This window comes from Ornithorhynchus anatinus, chromosome 1 (genome assembly GCF_004115215.2).
Source record: "Ornithorhynchus anatinus isolate Pmale09 chromosome 1, mOrnAna1.pri.v4, whole genome shotgun sequence".
In the NCBI taxonomy this organism is placed as follows: Eukaryota; Metazoa; Chordata; class Mammalia; order Monotremata; family Ornithorhynchidae; genus Ornithorhynchus; species Ornithorhynchus anatinus.
Genome location: NC_041728.1, coordinates 49809122 through 49832841, shown reverse-complemented (window position 1 = coordinate 49832841; position 23720 = coordinate 49809122). Strand labels below are relative to the sequence as shown.

Sequence of the window (23720 nt, the reverse complement as noted above, 5' to 3'; positions counted from 1 at the left end):
GTGCCAAGTACTGTACTAAGTGCTGAGGTAGATACAGGATAATCAGGTTAGGCACAATCCCTGTCCCAGTGGAGCTCAGTCTAAATGGAAGTGAGAACAGGGATTTTATCTGCATTTTACAGATGAGGAATCTGAGGCACAGAGAAGTTAAATGGCTTTCTCAAGGTCACACAGCAGGCAAATGGTAGAGCCCATTTTAGAACCCAGGCCATCTGAGAAGCAGCATGGCTCAGTGGAAAGAGCCTGGGCTTGGAAGTCAGAGGTCATGGGTTCAAATCCTAACTCTGCCACTTGTCCGCTCTGTGGCTGTGGGCAAGTCACTTAACTTCTCTGTGCTTCAGTTACCTGATCTGTAAAATGGGGATTAAGACTGTGAGCCTCATGTGAGACAACCTGATTATTATGCAAGTACATTATACGTATATAGTACATTATATGTATATAGTACATTAATTGCATGTCCACATGACTATTAAGAAGAATTAATATTCATTGTTTATCTACCTGTATCTACCCCAGCACTTAGAACAGTGCTCTGCGCATAGTAAGTGCTTAACAAATACCAAAGTTATTATTATTATTATTATTATCTGATTCCCAGGCCTATCAATCCACTATCAATGAATCTTATTCATTTCCATGCTGGGGAAGAAGCGTGGCTCAGTGGAAAGAGCCTGGGCTTCGGAGTCAGAGGTCATGAGTTCGACTCCCGGCTCTGCCAGTTGTCAGCTGTGTGACTGTGGGCGAGTCACTTAACTTCTCTGTGCCTCAGTTACCTCATCTGTAAAATGGGGATTAAGACTGTGAGCCCCACGTGGGACAACCTGATTCCCCTGTGTCTACCCCAGCGCTTAGAACAATGCTTGGCACAAAGTAAGCGCTTAACAAATACCAACATTATTATTATTATTATTATTATTTATTGAACATTTACAGTGTTCAGGGCACTGTCCTAAGCACTTGAGAGCGTACAACATAATACTATAACAGACACATTCTCTGCCTGCAATGAGCTAACAGTCTAGATGGGGAGACAGGTATTAATACACATAAATCAATTATGGATATGTACATAAGTGCTGTGTGGCAGGGGGAGGGGCAGTGAATAAAGGGAGCAAGTCAGGCAGACAAAGAAGGGAATAGGAGAAGAGGAAATACTTGTTTCCATATCATTATGAAGCCATCTTGGGCTCTTGATAAATTCTTTAGAAGTTGCCAGAGCCCAGGTTTGGTGGGGTGAAATTATGTAAGGGGCATGAACACCAGAGAGATGGGTGGTCTCTGAGGTACCACTTAAAATATGTAGCTCCCCAATTTAGTCTTTTCTGCCCATAGCAATCAGTAAGGCCATTGCTAAGAGAGACAAATAGGCTGCTTAGGTTAGCAGTCTTTCTTTAACAATGGGAAGCAGCATGGCCTAGTGGAAAGAGCTCATACAATCCTGCTTTAATGTAAGCCTAGTGCTTAAAGTCCACAGATTCAAAATAGAAAAGAAAATTTTCTGCAAAGAAATTCTTTCCAAAAATACTCCTTGCATTATGCAAACCAAGCTAAGAAGATGCCTATTCAAGGAATTTGGGGGCTTGAAACGAGTGGCCTAGATCTGCAATCTGTCCTCGCAAAGACACTCAAACAGAAAGGAAAGCTTTAACTAGCTGACAATAATAAGACAATTATGTGACAGTGGGAATGGGGGAAATATTTTCCAAAGTTATCTGGAGGAGACCATGAGTTCCCCTAATTTCTGGGCAAACAAAGGCGTGTAGGTGTCTTCTTCCAGTTTAATGGAGCTATTTAAATGTAAATAAGATCCTTCCAGAAAGAAGGCTGAAACATGCTTTTTTGTGAAAGTCTACAAAAAAGAATGTTAAATGCTGCCAAAAAATGAAATGGGGGCTTTTGCTATTAAACTGAAAATATGGGAAAGAAAGGAGTGCTGTCAGAGTGTCTCCTAAACATTGCTTTAAGAAACAGAAACTGTAATCCAGATCATTTGTGATAAGAAACTTGAAAAAATTTGAACAGAAATTTGAAAAGGAAAATGGATAGGTGAGTCACTCTTGCAGGCAAGAAATAATTCGTAAAGTACTAGCATAGTGGTGGAATCGAACACTTCACTTCACTTCTCTGTGCCTTACTTACCTCATCTGTAAAATGGGGGTTAAGACTGTGAGCCTCATATAGGGCAGGGATTGTGTCCCACCTGAATTGCTTGTATCCACTCCAGTGCTTAGTACAGTGCCTGGTACATAGGAAAAGTTTAAGAAATACCATTATTATTATTATTACTTTAAGCAGGTTTATGAAATCAGGAACCCCATTGTTGTGACAGATAGGGAGGACAAATTTGAGCTTCTTAATTTCTCTGACATATAATAAACCTCTTGATTCTTGATCTTTCCTAACAGGGTATGGAAATATTGCTCCAAGCACTGAAGGTGGCAAAATTTTCTGTATTTTGTATGCCATATTTGGGATTCCACTCTTTGGCTTCCTATTAGCCGGAATTGGAGATCAGCTTGGGACTATCTTTGGAAAAAGCATCGCAAGAGTGGAAAAGGTCTTTCGAGTAAGTACTCTTCTCAAATCCTAACTACTGTGGTCTAATGGTTATATTTTGACATCTGGACACCTTACCCACCATCCAGGAATGTTTATCTGTGGCACAATGAATCTGATTCTCCTAGAAGTGGAGGCTAGGGAGTGGGAGGTATACAATCTCTTTCAGGCTATTACAATACTAGCCTGTAAGCTTGTTGTGGGCAGGGACTGTGTCGGTTATATTGTCATGATTGTACTCTTGCCAGCAGTTAGTACAGTGCTCTGCAGACAGTAAGCACTCAATAATTACAACTGACTGACTATGACTGCCCTACTGTGCTTCTCAGAGGTTCTAATCTAAAGATGGAGAGCCATAAAACTAGAATGGATTTCATGAAGCTCTCTATTCCAGTCCCCTGCCTGCAGGCAGAGCCTCCACACCTAGGATTTCCAGACAGTTTCCTTTCAGTGTAGGCAGGGAATGTGTCTGTTTATTGTTATATTGTACTCTCCCACGCGCTTAGTACAGTGCTGTGCACATAATAAGTGCTCAATAAAAACAGTTGAGTGAATGAATGAATACTAGCTGGATCCTGGTCTGTTTGCTTTGGAAATCCAGCAAGATCTATCAGTGGTATTCACGTGCTTACCTTGTGCAAAGTGCCAAACTAAGCACTTGGAAGAGTAGAGTACAACAGAGTTATTAGACACGTTCCCTGCCCACAGTGAAGCAGTGTGACCTAGTGTATAGAGCATGGGTCTGGGGCCAGAAGGACCTAGGTTCTAATTCTGGCTCAGCCACTTTTCTGTCACTGGGGATTAACGGGGATTAATACTATGAGTCTCATGTGGGACAAGGACTGTGTGCATCCTGATTAGCTTGTATCTTCCCCAGCACTTAGTATAGTATGTGGTACGAAGTAAGCGCCTAACAAATACCATAAAAAATGAACTTACAGTCAAGAGATAATAATAATAATGTTCATATTTGTTAAGTGCTTACTATGTGCAGAGCACTGTTCAAAGCACTGGGGTAGATACAGGGTAATCAGGTTGTCCCACGTGAGGCTCACAGTTAATCCCCATTTTACAGATGAGGTAACTGAGGCACAGAGAAGTTAAGTGACTTGCCCACAGTCACACAGCTGACAAGTGGCAGAACCTGGATTCGAACCCATGACCTATGAATCCCAAGCCCGGGCTCTTTCCACTGAGCCACACTGCTTCTCTGAGTAGTGCACATGTCTTCCTGGTGATCAGAGAGAGTTTTCAGCAGACTTCTTGAAACCAAGAATAAACCTATCTATCCAGCTTATTCTCCAGGGATAGGGCAAAGGTGTTGATTTGTCTTTTGAGCCAAAGGACTGGGAATGACTGGCTAATAATACATCCATCTAGACATATTAGTGCTATATTTAGTTGGGGCTTGAGAAACTGCCAGATCCTTAAGACACTGTGATGACAACATCAATCTGTTTCTAATAGCCAAATAGTATTTTAATCAATCTGTCTTACGTGAAGTTGTACTTATGTGATGCAGAAAGTATACTGCAAACTATTAGCACTATGATCATTTCCTTCATGCAGCTTTTGGGTTCCAGAGTCTCTGTGGAGGGATTGAGGCTTGTCCACCATTTATAATAATAATAATAATAATGTTGGTATTTGTTAAGTGCTTACTATGTGCAGAGCACTGTTCTAAGCGCTGGGGTAGATACAGGGTAATCAGGTTGTCCCACATGAGGCTCACAGTCTTCATCCCCATTTTACAGATGAGGGAAAGTGAGGCACAGAGAAGTGAAGTGACTTGCCCACAGTCACACAGCTGACAAGTGGCAGAGCCGTGATTCGAACCCATGATCTCTGACTCCCAAGCCCAGGCTCTTTCCACTGAGCCACGCTGCTTCAATGGGAGACTCTGTCACCCGCAAGTTTTCAAGCAGCTAGGGTAATGTTCTCTACTAATCAATAGTCAATCAATCAATCAGTGGTATTTATTAAGCACTTACTGTTGTACTAAGTGCTTGGGAGAGTACAATACTAGAGATGGTAGACACATTCCCTGCCCACAGTTAGCTTACCACCTAGAGAGAGCTTACAGTCTAGAGTCAATGCAAGATAATGGTAGTGATGATTAAGAGAAAAGCATATTTGTCCATAGCTGGCCAGGCCTCATAAAAGAAAAGAAGATATTTTTCTTTATCTCCTTATTCACACTGTTCCCCCAGCTTGGAACTCCCTCTCTTCCAAAATCAACTGGACCACGGCCCAGCCATATTTAAAATTCTCCTGAAATTCCATCTCCTACAATTAAGCCTTCCCTGATTAATTCTCAGCACTCCAAGTGTTATAAACCCATCAGCTATCTCTCACATTTATGTACTTATTTATATCCACCCGCAGCACCTATGCATATACAATTGTATATTCAGCTTTTAATTTTCTTTATTCCCTTTGTACAGGTTTTTCTGTCTGTCTTCCCATTAGAGTGTAAGCTCCTGTTGAGCAGGGAAGGTCACTTCTTTGGTTTGTACTTTGAATGCACTTTGCATAAGTGCATTGCTCATTAAATACTATTACTAACCATATAAGAAGTGGAGAATGGAGGAGGGCTCCTTCTGAAAATATATTGAAAAGACTCAGATGAGTCAATACCAATCCTCCATCTGCTTCTTACATTTGGGTATGGCCAACTCGGTTTGGGTAATGGGGTAGGCTGGGGCTGCCTTTTGCTCTGGCCCTGACTGCCTCCTCTTGGTCAGGGGTTTTTCTGCTCTCCGAGCTGCAAGAGTTAGAGTAGTCTTCGTGTCAGGATGGCCTAGACAAACTGCCCATTTTGCTCAGTGGAAAAAGTGGCCCTTCTTAGAGGTGTCATTTCAAGACTGATGCCCTCTGAAGCCATCCTCAGACAAGAGGTTAAGTATCCAGTGCTTAGTACAATTCCTGGCACATAGCGCTTAACAAATACCATAATAATAATAATAATTATTATTAATAATAAATAATGGGTTACTGCTTCACTGGCATGAAATCCCCATTTTGGAAACCAGGTGTTATTTTGGGATCTGTATGCCTGGTCCCATTAGAAACAAAAATAGACCTGAGGGATCAGCTCAGACAATCAACCTTGCACGCAAACAGGAAACCACCATGAAACCTGGGGGAGGAATTTTTAGACCACGCTCTTCCTTGGCAGAGGAAACAACCCAGAGATGCAGTCCAACTGCAGTAGAGAGGGGATGTGGGGATGAATGGGGCAATCTAAGTAAAAAATCACTTTATAATAACATTCTTCCAGATGACTAAGAATCATATGAATAGAACTCAGCAATTTAATTTGTGCTGATGATCAGCAAAGATAATAAGCCTACTTCTCCAGTGCCCAAATGTCCTCTCTGGTAGTAAATTGGATGTCTGGGGAAGAGGATTAACTCTTTTAGATCCCTAGATCTAAGGGCACTGCTGCACATATGATGCAATGCTGTTACAGTGCCCTGAATGGTTCCCTAAAGCTCAGCATGAGTAATGCCCCTTCCAAAGTGTCTAACTTGGTAACAGGGAGGAATCTTAGGCATTAGGAGAATTGGTCTCTTTAATTTTAATTTAGATAGTAACCTCATGGTACTAAAAACCACCAATTTTAAAAATGAAAATAAGGTCGATAACCTTCATGTGAAATTCAGAGAAGCTTTTCCCTTGCGGGAACAAATTTGGGGCTGCTTGGATGTATGAGCTAAAATTGCTGACCACTCTAGGTTTGGCCCTACCCACATGCCAAATATGGGACTAAGAACCTCCTCCAGGACCAAGTGGATAGTGCCATGTATGCCCTGGCTACCATGATTGAACCAAATGCCCTAATCTTGCAAGATCAAAATCAGGCTGTAATCTGGGAAACAGTCTCAACAGGGAATACTAAGGAAGAGGTTTGCAAGGGAGTATTTACAACTTCTCAAGGTTTAATAATAATGATGTTGATCATTGTGTTTTTTTTAAATTCTTACTATGTGTGAAGCACTGTACTAAGTGCTGGGGTAGTTACAGGTTAATCAGATCAGACAGTCCCTGTCCCACTTGGGGCTCAATAGTCTAAGTGAAAGAGGAAACAGGTACTTATTCCTCATTTGAGAGATGAGGAAACTGAGGCACAGGGAAGTTAAGTACCTTGTCTAAGATCATATACCAAACAAATGGCAAAGCCTGGATTAGAACCCAGATCCTTTGTCTTCCAGGCTAGTGCTCTTTCCACTAGGCTGTGTTGCTTCTTTAAGGTTGCACCAAGATAAAAATTCATCAGCGAAGTTGGAGGTCTGATTCCCAGGTCATGTAGTTTATGCCAAGTGCTGTCTGAATACCCTACTAGGCGACATAATGAGAAATAGGCTTTAGACTAAAATCATCCATAGATTAAGCTCATAAACAAATTAACCCAAACTAACCTCCTTTTTACCCTAGGAATAGCTTGGTTGGAAATAAATATACTAGGACATATGGATCTTTCTGGCTGGATCTCCAAGGCAGAGAAACACCACCTGCTATTAGTAACAGCTTCAAAACTGAAAAACTTCCCTCACTTAATGCAAGGGAAGCAGCGTGGACCCGTGGAAAGAGCACAGGCCTGGGAGTCAGAGGACTTGAGATCTCATCCTGACTCTGCCACTTGTTTGCTTTGTGACCTTGGGCAAGTCACTTAACTTCTCTGTGCTTCAGTCACCTCATCCGTAAAATGGGAATTAAGACTGTGAGACCCACGTGGGACATGGACTTGGTCCAGCTTGATTAGCTTGTATCTATCCCAGCGCTTAGTACAGTGCCTGGCACAATGCAAGCATTTAACAAATACCATAAAAATGCCTAAGAGAGCTCAACTCTAACCTCACTGAGGATGGGGTGAAGCTCTTCACTCTATTGGTCAAAAACAAGTCCCCTCTTAGAATATTCCCTTTAACCCTGGGAGCAGATTCTGACCTAAGACAAACTGTGACCTTGCTTTCTAACAATTTGTAATATTCATTTACCAGATTCATTTCTAGTTGTTCTAGTCATGTTATGGAACACAAATGGGATTTAAGGTAACAGGGTGGTGGATTCTTGATCCAAATTCTCCCAACTCTCCAAACATCATTTCCCCAAAGATTACACTCTATTTTCTATCCCAAATACCTTCATTTTACATCTTCCCTAAATAAAAATGTTCAGGACTGAGATCTATTTCCTTTATTTGGAGAAATCTACAGAGACTTCAAATTTCCCTCAACTATTCTTCCTAAGAACATCTGAAAACAACTATCCCACCTTGAACCCTTGAACAGGAAAATGATCTAAGCCCAACTTGAATACATTGCAAAGGAGCGATTTAATTCTGTTCCCTCTTTAAAACTTTATCTTCAGTGAATGGCCAGTGTCCCTTTGGTATATCCTTCTGCAGTCAACTCTAATTTCATGAGGCATTAATGGTCTTTGAAAGGAAATTCTGCCACCCTTCTATTAATCTTCAATTAACAGGTCTAAAATAGAAAGGTTAAAGAGTCTTGCCAACACTTCTGCCTGAAGAGTTGGCTTCGTGGAACAACATTTCCACTGACCTCTACAGACTCCTTATCTTAGTTAATAGAAGCTGTCTCAGATTGCTCCCTGGACCACTTATTGTTAATTGCCTGTTCAATCAGACTCTAGGGTCCAGAAATATAAGATATTGGCAATTGTGTCTGAAGCTAACCAGGAAAGATCAGTTGGAAAATGTTGGAAACAGAATATTGCATCCATTTTAAAGATACTCTATGCTGTCTCCATTATTGTGGAAAAAGTAGAGATATCATGGAAACTCAAACTTCAACCAGCTCTCCTAGATGAAGCAAATTACACTTGGGTCAGCCATGCTCCACAGAAATTGTCAGAGGGGCCACTACCTAGCTCAGCGACCCAGAAGTCCGAAAAGCAGGCATTGAGCTTGGAGTAGACATTGAGCTATCCCTGTCTCCCGCCATGTTTTCTAATGCACAGAGTGAGAAGGGGCAGGGCTTTTGACCGTGGTAGGGCCAGTGGCCTTAGATCAGGGGTGAGAAAAGGACAGAAATACAAAACAGAAAGACATAGGCAGGCAGAGAATGATGCTGAGGAAGGAAGAAATGCTGAGTGGCTGAGGGGCAGAGAGAGACGGAGAGAGAGAAAAAAACAAGTGTATAGATTTTATGTTCCAAAATGCAATATTTGTATTCTCTTCTGATGATTTCTTACCATTTTTGTGAGAAATTGATTCCACTTTTCTCTTCAAGGACCTGCAAATAAACCTTTGATTTTGGGGTCTTTAGTAGCCTATGCCTTAAAATCTCACTAATATGGATTAAATGAAAGTCTGGGGAGAGTAATATGAATTGGTGAATTCATTGGTATTGGTATTTGTTAAGCGTTTACTATGTGCCAAACACTGTTCTAAGCCCTGGGGAGGATACAAGATGATCAGGTTGTCCCATGTGGAGCTCACAGTCTTCACCCCCATTTTACAGATGAGGTAACTGAGGCCCAGGGAAGTGAAGTGACTTGCCCGAAGTCACACAGCTGACAGGTGGTGGAGCTGGGATTAGAACCCAGGACCTCTGACTCCTATACCTGGGCTCTTTCTACTGAGCCACACTGCTTCTAGAACTCTTGTTTTAATGCAGCTCAACAGGAATTCCTGGTGACTCAGTTGGCCTGATTTTCTCTTTAAAGATACTTAGGACAATTGGAGAGTCAGCAAATATCTTTTCCTCCCTTTTATTTCCACTACACTTCTTCCCTGATATGCACCCTGTTCCCTCCTTGTTGCTTCTGCATATCACCTTCCATTTGCAGTTTAATTGATGTTTTGTTAACCATATTAAAGGCCAAACACTGTAGAGAAAGCAAAGGGAAGAAGGGAGCTTAATTCCATATTAATGGAGTAAATATTAATGAGGTTTTCCAATTTTTATCTTCCCGCCACTGTTGATTCACTATGAGATCTGTTTGAGCAGCCACCCATCTCTGTCTCTGCCATCTGGTTTTGGCCTGAATGGACTGAAAATCAAATAAATCACTGTGGGGGTGGGAGAGGGCAGTGAACTGTATTTCATTATTTTGTATAAGTTTTGCCATCATTTCTGGCTTGGTTGGTTCAAGGTTCACAGGCAAGGTAGGTGGCAACTTTAGAAGACCAATGCAGAGTGCCCATTCTAACAAGAACGGAGCATTATATATAGCAAATGAAGAACCTAGAAAAGAGCAGCATTCCTGTGTAGTTCAATGCTCAACTGTCTCATAGCTGATTCTGTGTGGGAAGAGAACCCTCCTTTTTTCTTGCAACAGTGCAAGCAAAAAATATCCATAGCAAGATAGAAATTCAATTTCAAATCCATGACTTCCTCTTATTTTAAATGGGTTTAAAGACTGCATGCAGGTTCACATACTTAGACCCAGGATTTTTTAAAGAATGAGTTCCTTTGCACAAAACATAGGAACCCAGAAATGCACTGGGAAATAAAGGTTCTAGTCCCCTTGTCTTCTGTGAGTTGTTCTGTTTAGATTTTTTTGGTTTTAAACATCAGGAAAGACTTGGAACCTGTTAATATCATTCAGTTATTACATCTATTAAGAAGCAGATGAGAGTGTAGGTTAAATACTACTGAGGAAATCTGAGTGTGACATTTGAAACAAATTCAACAGGCCCTGTGGTCATTAAGGAGGCAAAGGAAGAGAGAAATGGTTTTTCCATAAACCATACGGAGGTGTCTCTCCTGTGAGTGAGAGATCCTCCTTCAAGATTATTCTTCACCATATTGTGTTTTCATGGCAGCTATTAGTCCAAGCATACGCAGACAATTCAGGCAAAAAACAAACATCCGGCTTTGCCTAAATTAGTTGAATAATCAAGGTGAAAGCAGGGTTTTATTTTAGTCTGAATTATTCAGATGATTGCACAACCCTTTATTTCACTTCAAGGGCATTTCTGCCTAAAGGCAGATATATTCAGGAAGATAATTCTTCAGTATAAAAATCCATCTTGGATGCACTGGGGCAAGCCAAATTTTAAGTGCAAATCTCACCTTAATGACATTACCTCATGCAGATAATGATGATTTTGGAGCCAAATCCAAAAGTGCCTAAGAAATCATGACAAACTTGTCTGCGTGACAGAGCCCTTCAACCCCCAGCCGGCTACCAGTCTGGTACCCTTGGGGAAGTCCCCAGCATCCACACTAGCTGGCAAAGAGGGAGGGCAGAGCTGTCAGCTCTGTCAGCTTGGAAGTCTCCCTGGGCAATGAGAAAGTATGCTTGAATATGAAATCAGATGGAAAAATATCCAATCTCCACTAGCTCAACTTAATTTTTTTCTGCCCTACCATGTTGAATTGTAAGAAAAATTATTAGGAGTAAATCCCCTCCACAGGTTAGCAGTCCCGTGAGTCAGAGATCATGAGAGCCATGGAGACACAGGCAGATTCTAGGAATTTTTTTCAGTCAACTCCTAGGCTTGTACTGTTTTTCAGGTGACTTCTAGGCTTGTACTTGCGGGACTACCCTACATGTAGCTTAGGTCAAAAAGAGATTTGTTTAGTGGACTCTTCCTAAACTCTGAATGAGAGAGTGCAGTCATTTTTGCAGAGGAAACTATCTGCAAAGTTCTTCTCACTAAATTTTTTTTTTTTTGCAAAACTCCTCCAGTTGAAAGGGCTTTCTCTCTCCCTGAAACCTAAATGTGGTACATGTTAATTTTAATAGAGGAAAAAATAGAGGTCTTAAAGAGTGCTGCCCGTCAATATTGAATTATTATTCTATGCAAGCAGTTTATTTGTATTTATCCATTTTAGTAATATCACACAATCTCATTTGATAGCTGAAGTACTGTCCTCACTTTTTTATAGGTTAGGTTTTTTGCAGAAAAATATGTCTTGATTTAATGGAATATATAAAACAGTAACACTTAAATGTTCTGAATAAGTCTTTATTAGAATCATAGAACTATTACTAATTGTGAAATAAACTGCAATTCTCTTTTTTAGACCGGGTAAATAATTATACATCTCTTTTAAATGTTAATAAATTATGTCATTGAGGAACAAGGGACTTGTTCAGATCACAAAAGGCCAGAGTCAAGATTCTGTATAAAAATCCATACTTTTCACTGTTCGTTGCACTGTGATTTATTTATGTGGTAATACTTTGTCAGGGTAGTCAGTTATAAGGATTCATTATGTTTGAGTATATTGAGGCTTTGGTGGATAATTTATTTCTAATGGGTCATTGTCTAGAGGGGCCACGAAGTATTCTTAGCAGAATCCAGGTAATTTGCTTGATAGAAATGAAATGCCAAGATATGAAATTCACGATAGACTTAGTATAAGAGAACTGAGTTCTGAATTGCCTGTCAAGGACAAATACTTTCCCTGAATCAAATAAGCCAAAATTCATTTAAATAGGGGACAAGTAAAATTTATTGTAGGGAAAAATTACACAATGACCTTTGACCTTTGGTACATTTGTAATAGTAATGATAATAATAATGATATTTGTTAAGTGCTTACTGTGTGTCAAGCACTGTTCTAAGCACTGGAGAAAATACAAGATAATCAAATCAGAGACAGTCCCTGTCCCACACAGGTGTCCCAGCCAAGTAGGAAGGAGAACAGGTATTTAAACTTCACTTTATAGATGAGGAAATTGAGGCACAAAGATAAGTGACTTGCCTACTGTCACCAGGAAGGAATTGGTGGAGCTAGGATTAGAATCAGGGCCTCTGATTCCCGACAGATGTGCTCTTTACACAAGGCCAGTCTGCTTCTCATGTCTACTCCAAATTTCTTCTTTGAAGGGTCAATCAATAAATTAATCAACGGTATTCACTAAGCACTTACTGAGTGCAGAGGTCAATACCAATTGCAGGGGAGAATGCAATATAACATAGTTTGTATGCTTGTTCCCTGCCTACTAGGAGCTTACACTTGCTTCCCGCTCAGCTCTGGTTAAGAGTAATTAACTTTTAAAACTGTGCTGATGTTATTTGGCCCATGATCTCTCTGGCACCTAAAGGGGCCTTCTTTCCGGTCAAATGAAAAGTGCTAAGTTATGATCCCTGATCACTTATCATGCTTGAGCCTGATTCAGACCTTTGTGAAACTTACTTCTTGGGTGTTAGTTAAGATAAGCCTACTGGGGAAATGCAGTTAACTATTGCAGGTGGGAAAGGAAACTATGTTTTGGTTTCAGGCTGAGGAGAAGCCCCCAGAGTCACCTTTCTTCCACCAGGAATCACCTACTTGCCTAATAGGTTCCAACATATTTTTTGCCCTCAAATCCATATAAACTGCAATCAGAGAAAGGACTGAGAGACTTTTTTAACCTTTTTTAAGCTTGATATCTGACTTCAATTAGTTCCACTCTTTTTTATACATCCAGGGCACATGGCTACACTAAGGTGTCACTAGACAATTATTTTCAGACTTCAGGGAACTTTCTCATTAGTCCACCCCATAGTTCTACCTGATTCTAGGGTGGCTGCTGATGGCATGCATAAACAGCAGACACCCCTTTGCCACTCTGAATTTAAGAGATGAAGAATTCATCACATGCACTCCGCAGGGTATACAACATTATGAAATGATGCCACACTGAACTAATTGGCCAGGGCAATCCTTAACCACCTTCCCTTGGTCCAGAGACATTGAGCTCCTTTCCCAAGTCTTGGTGAGTGTTGTCTTCACTTCCCAAATGAAGGACAAGGTAGCAGGAACAAAGGCAAAGGGAAGTAGAGCGTTTTTAAAATATAAATACCAGGCAAATACTCTTTCCTTCTTGTTTAAGTAGCACCTCATTTTTTTTTTTGCTAAATGATTTCAACAGAGCATACTCTAACAGCTCAACTGTAACTAATTTACTATTTCTAAGGTATTAATATGCAAGGACTTCACATCCCACGCTTTTTTTTTTGTGACTGAAGAGAGTGAAAGCTTTGGCCCCTGAAGCATTTGGGTTAACAGACTCAAATAATTTCTGACATCCACCCATTTGCATCTTTCCTAATTATCTTTTCCTCTCAAGCTTCCTCATTTTTTTAAGCACAACCCATTTTAGAGATGTCAAACAAATATCAGCCTGTGTCCTCCAACGCTGACATTAGTGAGGCAGTAACCAAATGCAAAGATGTCTTGAGAGGATTCCATAGAAAAGAATACATTGGGTTTTAGCTCCACCTCCATCACTTGATCTGTCATTTTTTTTTTTTGTACAAATTGCTTGAATTCTCTGGGCCTCAGTGTCCTTATTTGTGAAATGGGGATTAAATACCTGTTCTCCCCAACTCCCTTAGACTGTGTCTCTGTGGGCAGGGATTGTATCGGATGTGATTATCTTGTATCTACCCCAATGCTTAGTGTAATGTTTGGCACAGAGTAAGCACTTAACAATTCTATTATTATTATTATTATTATTCTTGGGACCAGGATCAGTATTTTTCTTAGTTCTGACTGGGTGAACTTTAGGGATGACTTAATGGTGAAAAAGGGGATTAAGGGAATAATTTTTTTGAAAAATCAATTCAATAATGGGAGGCAGCATGCTTCCAAATTAGTTCTTTAAATATATATTTTGTCAAGAGTACACCTTAGGTGCCAAGAAAGCAAAGATTAACGTTTTAATATCACTGAAAAACATAACTGCTGTGTGGTACTACTACAGTATTATTGCAGTTCTCTTTTGGCACTTACATTTTCTTGTTACATTTTCTGTCTAGGTCCTGGAGTTCTGATTTTAAAACCTCAGCCTAATTTAGCACTTTGATCTTTGCATTAGAATTGGTTATTTTTCTTTCCTCTCATTCTATCCTTCTGAAGCCTGTCAACTATTTCCCAAAAGAAGATGAAAAATAATGACCTGTCCAGATGGCATTATAAATGTGACAACCTCTTCTGAGACCTGCTCTGTTGATCTGAAGATTTATCAGGCCGGAAATAATCCTGCAGAAAATGATCAAACTGAATTCCAACCTTTCCCCATTATTTTAAAGCATCAAACCCAAAGGTCTTCAATGATGACTTCCCTGGAAACGTATTACAATTACATTTTCCCATTCTCATTGCATTACAGATGCTAAAAATAAACCCCATTTCCAAAATTTAATGAAAACTGCATTTAAATCAAACCATTTAAATTTATCACAGTTAATATACTTCACTGGACTATGTCTACTGATTATTTTTCCTTTCATTTGCTATAAAATTGCTTATAGATTCCTAAGCCACGGGCTCCTCTAATAAACTTTTCTTAAGACAGTCCATGTCCTTTAGTGTACATTTCTAATGAATGGTTAGAAGGGAATCTAATGAAAGAAGATGCTGTCATAGGCTTCCAGATTATGTGGCCATCTTTTAATTTTTTAAAAAAGGAAAATGTTTATAAAGCTTCCATTCTTTTAAAGATTCTGAAATCATTGCCTGCACGAACCACATTCATCCCTAGGGGATGCTTCAGCAACGGCTTGCTAACAAATAGCCGTGTTACCCAAGAGCTTATGGTGAGAAGGAAAGGAGAATGGTGCATTTCATTGAAACTCCAGGAGGGATCAGAGGAAGCAGGATGTAATTATCCATGCTGGAATCTGACCAGGACACAACAGCCAACATCAAACATGCCTGGGCTTCTGAAAGTGTGTGCAAAAGCAGTTCTTCCACTGGGAAATACCCATTCAGAATCAATATTTTGAAGAAGCAGCATGCCTAGTGGATAGAGCATGGGCCTGAGAGTCAGAAGGACCTGGGTTCTAATCCTGGCTCCACCACTTGCCTGCTGTGTGAATTTGGGAAAGCCACTTAACTTCTCTGTTCTTCAGTTACCTCATCTGTAAAATAGGGATAAGACTGAGCCCCATGTGGGACATGGACTGGGTCCAACCTGATTAGCTTATATCTTACCCGGCGCTTAGTACAGTACCTGGCACATAGCACTTAACAAATACCATAAAAAAATTGCAGGAGAAGATGGCACCTGATGTTTCTTCAGCCTTCCTTCAAAGAAACTTACAGAATTTTGCACATCTCTTCAATGGGCCCAGCTTCCCTGTCTCATCCCACTTTAGGGATAGTAGAAAGCAATTTTCCAGGAAAGATTCTGCAGCATTCTGCACTTGAGGAGAAGCTTTCAAAACAGGATGGGAAGGCAACCATGCTGCCAATTACTACCAAAGATTTGAATGGGAGGGGGAAAATAATTCAAGGATGAAGTATGATCAAAGGAACATACCTATTGGCCTTCCTTCTTGTCTTTTTCTCTTTTTATATTTGTTAAGCATTCTAGGAAAATTCTCAGAAATAAAACACACACTTCTGGTGTTTCTGAAGCATGTCTGTTTGCCTCAGGGTAAAGGTGTGGTATTTATGGTATTTATTATTTGTTAAGCACTCACTATGTGTCAGGCATTGTACTACGCACTGGAATAGATACAAACTAATCAAGTTGTAATAATGTTGGTATTTGTTAAGCGCTTACTATGTGCCGAGCACTGTTCTAAGTGCTGGGGTAGACACAGGGGAATCAGGTTGTCCCACGTGGGCCTCACAGTCTTAATCCCCATTTTACAGATGAGGGAACTGAGACATCGAGAAGTGAAGTGACTTGCCCACAGTCACACAGCTGACAAGTGGCCGAGCTGGGATTCGAACCCATGACCTCCGACTCCAAAGCCCAGGCTCTTGCCACTGAGCCACGCTGCTTCTCTACACAGTCTGTGTCCCACATGGGGCTCACAGTATTAATCCCCATTTTACAGATGAGGTAATTGAGGCCGAGAGACGTTAAGTGATTTGCCCAAGATCACACAATAGACAAATGGTGGAACCAAGATTAGAACCCATCTCCATCTCCTCCTCCTCCTGTTTTTCTTCCACTTTTTATTCCTTCCTCATCCCCTCCTTCCTTTTTCTTTTTACTTCAGACAACTTCAGATATAGAATCTCTTTCCTATCCCTATTTCCTTCCTCTGGAGGAGGGTTGGCTTTTTACTCCAGGTACAGAGACAGATCCTACTGTTGTAAGAGGGAACAGTGTTTTAAAGAAGAAAAAGATCACTGTGTTTGAATATGGGCAGCAGTTTCTTAACAGGGAAAAGGTTCCTCCTGGAGACAGTGGAGCCTGGAATTGTACTATTTGGAACATCACTGAGGGATGTTTGATCTCCTGCAGACAATGGTTATTTCTAATTCACTAACCAGTTTAACATGAGAGTTGACACTATGACCATCTGTCCCAGTTTAGCAGACAAAGACTAAAAGGAGGATACTTTGGGTATATTCTTTAACTTGTCTCTGCCGAATTGACAGCTACTTTCAAGGGATCAAGTGGATTTACTTCTCCTTCTCTCAGTCCCCAGTAGCCTGTCTAGATTCCATGGAATGCCCTGAAACGTCCAGTGTAGAGGCAAAAGGATGGAGTGCAGGACTGAGGTGGAAAAGCCCCCTCTTATTTGGGCTGTCAATATTCATTCATTCATTCCATAGTATTTATTGAGTGCTTACTATGTGCAGAGCACTGTACTAAGCGCTTGGAATGTACAATTCGGGAACAGACAATCCCTGCCCAATGACGGGCCTACAGTAAATAGTGGGCATCCATATGTCTAACCAGTGACAAATGATTCTTTAGTTCGTTTCTCAAAGTAAAAAAGTTTGGACACCCATGAGCTAGGCCTTCCTTATGTTTTAATGATAATAATAATAATTATAGTATTTGTTAAACACTTACTATATGCCAGACACTGTATTTAATGCTGGGGTGGATACAGGCAAATCTAGTGGGACATAGTCCCGCTCTCAGAGCTCAGAGTCTTCATCCCCATTTTATAGATGAGGTAACTGAGGCACAGAGAAGTGAAGTGGCTTGCCCAAGGCTACACAGCAGACAAGTGGTGGAGCCAGGATTAGAACCCGTGACCTTCTGACTCTCAGGCCCATGCTCTAATAATAATGGTATTTGTTAAGCACTTACTATGTGCCAGGCACTGTACTAAGTGCTAGGGTGGATACAAGCAAATCGAGTTGGACACTGGTCCTGCAGTCTACAGGGATGGGGAGGACAGGGTTTGTGTGGGGAGATAAGAAGTTCTGTTTTGGACATGTTAAACTTGAGGTGGTGGGAGGACATCCAAGTAGTGATGTCTTGAAGGCAAGAGGAAATACAAGACTACAGACAGGAGAGAGATCAGGGCTAGATGATGTGGGTATCATCTGCATTAAGATGGTAGTTGAAGCCACAGAAACAAATGAGTTGTCCAAGGGAGTGGGTGTAGATGGAGAACAGAAAGTGACCCAGAACTGAACCTTGAGGAACCCCCACAGTTAGGGGGTGGGAGGCAGAGGAGGAGCCTGCAAAGGAGACTGAGAATGAAGGTCCAGGGAGATAAGAGGAGAACCAGGAGAGGACAGTGTCAGTGAAGCCAAGGTTGGATAATGTTTCCAGGATAATGGGGTGGTCCACAGTGTTAAGGCAGCTGAGAAGTCGAGGAGGATTAAGATTGAGTAGAGGCCATTTGATTTGGCCATTTAAGAGGGCAGTTTCTGTGGAGTGAAGGGGATGGAAACCAGATTGGAGGGGGTCAAGGAGAGAATTGGATAAGAGGAACTTGAAACAGCGGGTGTAGACAACTCACTCAAGGGTTTGGAGAAAAATGGTAGGAGGAAGATAGGGCAGTAACTGGAGAGAGCAGTTGGGTCAAAGGAGGTTTTTTTAGAATAGGGGAGGCATGGGCATGTTTGAAAGCTGTGGAGAAGAAGCCATTGGAGAGCTTCAAACAACTTGTTTGGGAGGGAAGATTGTTGTTAGGGAGGGAAAAAGGGAGGGGGCAAGAGTTATGTTGGTATTTGTTAAGTGCTTACTATGTGCCGAGCACTGTTCTAAGCACTGGGGTAGATACAGGATAATCAGGTCGTCCCACGTGAGACTCACAGTTAATCCCCATTTTACAGATGAGGTAACTGAGGCACAGAGAAGTTAAGTGACTTGCCCATTGTCACACAGCTGACAAGTGGCAGAGCCAGGAGTCGAACTCATGACCTCTGACTCCAAAGCCCAGGCTCTTTACACTGAGCCACGCTGCTTCCCAAAGCGTTTTGATAAGATGTAATAATGTTGGTATTTGTTAAGTGCTTACTATGTGCAGAGCACTGTTCTAAGTGCTGGGGTAGATACAGGGTAGATACAGGGTAGTCAGGTTGTCCCATTTGAGGCTCACAGTCTTAATCCCCATTTGCCAGATGAGGTAACGGAGGCACAGAGAAGTTAAGTGACTTGCCCACAGTCACACAGCTGACAAGTGACAAGTGGCGGAGCCGGGATTCGAACCCATGACCTCTGACTCCCAAGCCTGGCCTCTTTCCACTGAGCCAAAGGAAGCGGGGGTCAGATGCACAGGTGGAGGGGGGTGGATTTTGAGAGGAGGCAGGATTTTTCCTCTAGAGATACTGCTGGGAAAGATGGGAGAGTTGAAGAGGGGACCAGAAGGGGAGGGGCTGAATAGGGGCAGGGGTGATTTTAGGGAAATCATGCCTGATATTGTCAGTTTTCTTAATAAAGTAGTTGGCCAGGTCATTGGGAGCAAGAGATAGGGAAGACGGGGTTCAGGGGACCTGAGGAGAGAGTTAAATGTCTGGAACAACTGGCGAGGGTGATGGACATGGATGTCAATAAGGGTGGAGAAATAAATTTGCCAGGCAGAGTTAAAGCATGCAAGTATAAACTTGAAGAGGGCAATGTTGGTCATATATTTAGATTTCCACCAGCAACACTCTGCAACTGTGCACAAGAACGGCAGAGGCGGACTGCACAGATGACCCAGGGCTGTTGGTTAGTGGTACATAGTAAGCAATAAACAAATACCATTATAAAAAATTAGAATTGTCTTCCCAACATGTTTTCTATGGCCAGATGTCTTTCATAATACTAAGAAACATCAACGTGTGTGACTGGTAAAAGAATCACTAAAGAGACACAATACCTAAAGAAAAGATTTAGAAATACCTACAACGAATGAAATCAAGTGAAGATGTAATCGTCACACAGTCACAGAAGTGTTTCCACAACTTTCAGTTGGACCTTTATAGAAATGAAAGTTTAACGAAGTGAATAATATAAGAAATGTCATATTGGGTCTAAACCAGGGACCAATTAACCCAGGGTTTTGTGTCTAAAGGTGATCCCAAAGGATGATTTAGAAGTGGTAGGAGTAAAGTAGTGTATCCAAAACTGATTTTAATCAACTAAAAGCTTCATTGCTATTGACACCACAGTGACCATAGAAGCCATTTGATCTTCATACAATTTAGTTTTCTCTTCCAGGGAAAGTTTCCTGGAATTTCAATCTCAGAGCATGTTAATTGTGAGCCTGAAATAGTCTTTAACTTGCATATCGTCTTGATGGCAAATTTGCCCAAGCTTTTAGGATTTTCCAGTAATATTCAGTTGAAGATGTTCAGCTCAAGGTTTGCCTTGTTTAGCCATTGTCTGGTTTTACACTAAACTTCTGAAAAGAAAATTTTCAGAAGGATCCATGGGGATTTAACTGCCTGACTCCCATAATGTTAGTTCAGAGCAAGTATCTCTACCATAGAGACAGTAGACAAACAGGTTTAAAAGTACTATTAATAGTTTGAGGAACTGCAGGTTCTACTTGGCCATTCTCTGTGATGTTGAGAAAATGAAACAGTAAATAATAGTGTAGGGAAAAACTAGTCTTTCTGTAAGGCAGTTTCTATGATCATTTCTTCTTAAAAAACCTTTTATTATGATGATATATTTATTACTATGAGTAATAATAATAATATTTATTAAGCTCTTATTAGATGTCATGCTATGGTAGATTCAAAATCACATTACTTTGGTGGCCTGTTTGCATTCAAACCCCATAAAATTGGACTCTGACTTGCCAGCTAATTTCCCTGAGATTTTTCTAAGAAATCCATCAATTCTCTAAGGGGAAGGAAAAATGAAATAATTCCTTATCAAGAATCAACAATTTAGGGTGTTAATTTGTTAGACGAAACAACATGAAAACTAAGGAAAGAGAATCAAGCTAATCAATCGAACAGATAGTTTTTGCATTATTAAACAAATAGTAAATGAGTAAATGATCAGTCCAAGTAAAATTTTTTCTTTCACAAAACAGAAAGTTTCAGAATCACAGTAAAATCAGGTAAGTATATAATCTCTAATGAAACTGGTACTTGCAGCCCTAGTTTTTTTTTTTTAAATTTTTTGTTTAGATGGTATTTAAGTGCTTACTAATGTGCCAGGCACAGTTCTTGAAGTCCAGTGAAAAATCATGTAAGCATTCTAGCAAGATTCTCAGGGTAAAATCCTTGCTTCTGGTGTTTCTGAAGTATGTCTGTTTGACTCAGGGTAAAGTTATGGTATTTATGGTATTTTATGGTATTTTAAAAATTTGTTAAATGCTATGTGCCAGTCTCTGTACTAAGTGCTATGATAGATGATGCTGATGCTGATGATGGTATTTGTTAAGCGCTTTCTATGTGCCAAGCACTGTTCCAAGCACTGCCAAGTGCCGGGATGGATACAGGATTATCAGGTTGTCCCACATGGGACTCATAGTCTTAATCCCCATTTTACAGATGAGGTAACTGACTCTCAGGTTAATTCTCTATCCATTAGGCGACCCTGGTTTCAGATGAACTAAATACATTAATGTGCATTTGTATGTTCAACACACATTCAAAGCATTGTCCTGCATCTTCAAGGATTACACCACTGATAATGAAGTTTGTGTTTGGGTGAGTGTTGGTAAAAAAAAAGCCTGAGGTGGGCATGACCATCTGACCAGTAGATATACAACAAAAGTAGTCTTCTGCTGTGCAGATATGTTTGCTGTCTGCAGTGCCTGACATTATTAAAGTTTTGTATGAAAATATAATTTTTAAGTTAAATCAGATCTACAATAATGCATACTTACTGAAATTCATACATTTTCTCCCAAAACACTGTAAAATAATTGCTTACAAAATCTTAGTTCAGGAGATGGAATTTTAAAAAAATGTATGATGAACAGCAGAAAAACAACCAAAGAGTCTCATATGTATCATAAAAAGGCTGAAGTCAAATATCGGGGGTAAGCCAACAATTTATGCACAAAATTTACCCCCTGAAGCCTTTTTACAGATAGATTTCTATTTTGTTATTTCAAAGAAGGGTAAGCGCAGCCAGGTCAGTGTTCTCAAGCTGCTTGCTTGGCTCACTATTCCTGCAGCTAGTAAATAAACCAAAGCAAATTTGCCTAGCAACAACCTCAGGGAAAACCGGTTTGGTTCTGCTATGTGGAGAGAAGAGTCATGTGAACAACTCTGATCCTATGCAGCAATATCTAGAATACTGCCATTCCCTGTAGTAGCACGATGATGAAAAGATACGAGAAAATTTATAGGAAAGCAAAGTCTTCAAAGATTGTGAACAGAAACTGAGAAGAGGATCAGTTGAATCATAGCCTAGGAGAAGAATCAAAAAGATTGGCAGGGGGATGACAAGGCAGTGTTTCTTGCCAAAGAAACGACATAATTAAGAGTGAAAATATAACTAGTCAAAAGGAGGAAGGACTAACCCAAAATTAAATGAGGAAACTTTTAGCCTAGAAATCAGAAAATGTTTCTCAAAAGGAGAGCTTTCTCAGCATGTATCTGAAAATAGTAATAATTGTGGTGTTAAGCGTTCATGACATTTGTTAAGTAGTATATGCCAGCACTCTTCAAGCACTGGGGTAGACACAAAAAGTTCATACTGACAAGTCCACATTTTTGTCCAGATAATTTTCCTTGGTTTTGGTTTGAATTTGCAGGAGGCCATCCTAACATTAACCCTAATTGAAACATAATACTTGCTTGGCATTCTGCCATCTTGGCAGAAACAATCAGAATTCATGGAATCCCAGCTCTGAGCCCACATCAGAAACTCAGATGATTTACTATTTGCTTTTCAGTTTTTCCCACTACCCATCTGGACCTTGGCTTCACTGACTCTGTCCTCTCCTGGTTCTCCTCTTATCTCTCCACCTGTTCATTCTCAGTCTTCTTCATGGGTTCCTCCTCCCCCTCCCATCCCCTAACTATAGGGGTCTCTCAAGGATCAGTTCTTGGTCACCTTCTGTTTTTCATCTTCACTCACTCCTTTGGAAAACTCAGTCACTTCCACAGCTTCACCTATCATCTCTATGTGGATGTCACCAAATCTATATCTCCTCCCCTGTTCTCTTTCCCTCCCTCCAGGCTTGCATCTCCTCTTGACTTCAGGACATCTTTGCTTGGATGTCCTTCTGCCACCTAAAACTCAATATGTACAAGACAGAGCTCCTTATCTTCCTTCCCAAACCCTGTCTTCTCCCCCCGTCTTCTCCCTGATTTTTCTGTCACTGTGGACGACAGCCATCCTTCCCGTCTCACAAGAATGCAACTTTGGTCTCATCCTTGACTTCAGTCTCATTCACCCCACATATCCAATCAGTCACCAAAACTTGCCCCTCTCATCTTCATGACATTGCCAAGATCCACCCTTTCCTCTCCATCCAAACTGCTACTACGTTGGTACAATCACTCCTCCTATCCCGACTAGATTACTGCATCAGGCTCCTTTCTGGCCTCCCAACCTCCTGTCTCTCCCCACTTCAGTCCATACTTCACTCCACTGCCCAGATTATCTTTCTACAGAAACATTCTGGGCATGCTGCTTCAGTAATTATTGCAGTTAATCAACAAAAGACAATAATCTCTCCTGAAGTTAAGAATTTTATTTCCACCAGTAAATGCAGACAAGTTTATCTAAAGTCTTCCTAGTGTTTTCATATGGTAAAAAAAAAATGTTATAATCTGGAGGAATTCTCCCTTGATTTTCTTGCTATTTAAATTTGGTTATATTATTTGTAAAAAAACATTGCTCTATCAAGAAACTTCTAAATTTCTGTTATAGGGAATGGTCTTTTTATTGTAGGGTGTATAACACATAACACTATATATGTCATGAATTGTTTTTTCTAGCCCCATGATAAATGTTATGAATTCTGTTTAGTATGGTATCATATCTTTCAATAAAGGAACATGTTTGCTTTCTCCTTCTTTTAGTGTCATTCATGGAGTGTGCCAATCAGGGAATTGAGGTACTAACAATGCTGATCTAGGTTTGAG

The 23720-nt window shown here is 40.6% G+C and overlaps 1 protein-coding gene across 1 annotated transcript in view; it reads left to right on the top strand.

Annotated features, from left to right (window-relative positions):
- The window catches only part of KCNK10 (potassium two pore domain channel subfamily K member 10), a 105467-nt gene that overhangs the window by 64971 nt on the left and 16776 nt on the right, over nucleotides 1-23720 (top strand). The window contains exon 4 of the mRNA XM_029076951.1: nucleotides 2409-2569. Coding sequence (XP_028932784.1) covers nucleotides 2409-2569 — 161 coding nt within the window. The remainder of the gene's footprint in view (nucleotides 1-2408; nucleotides 2570-23720) is intronic.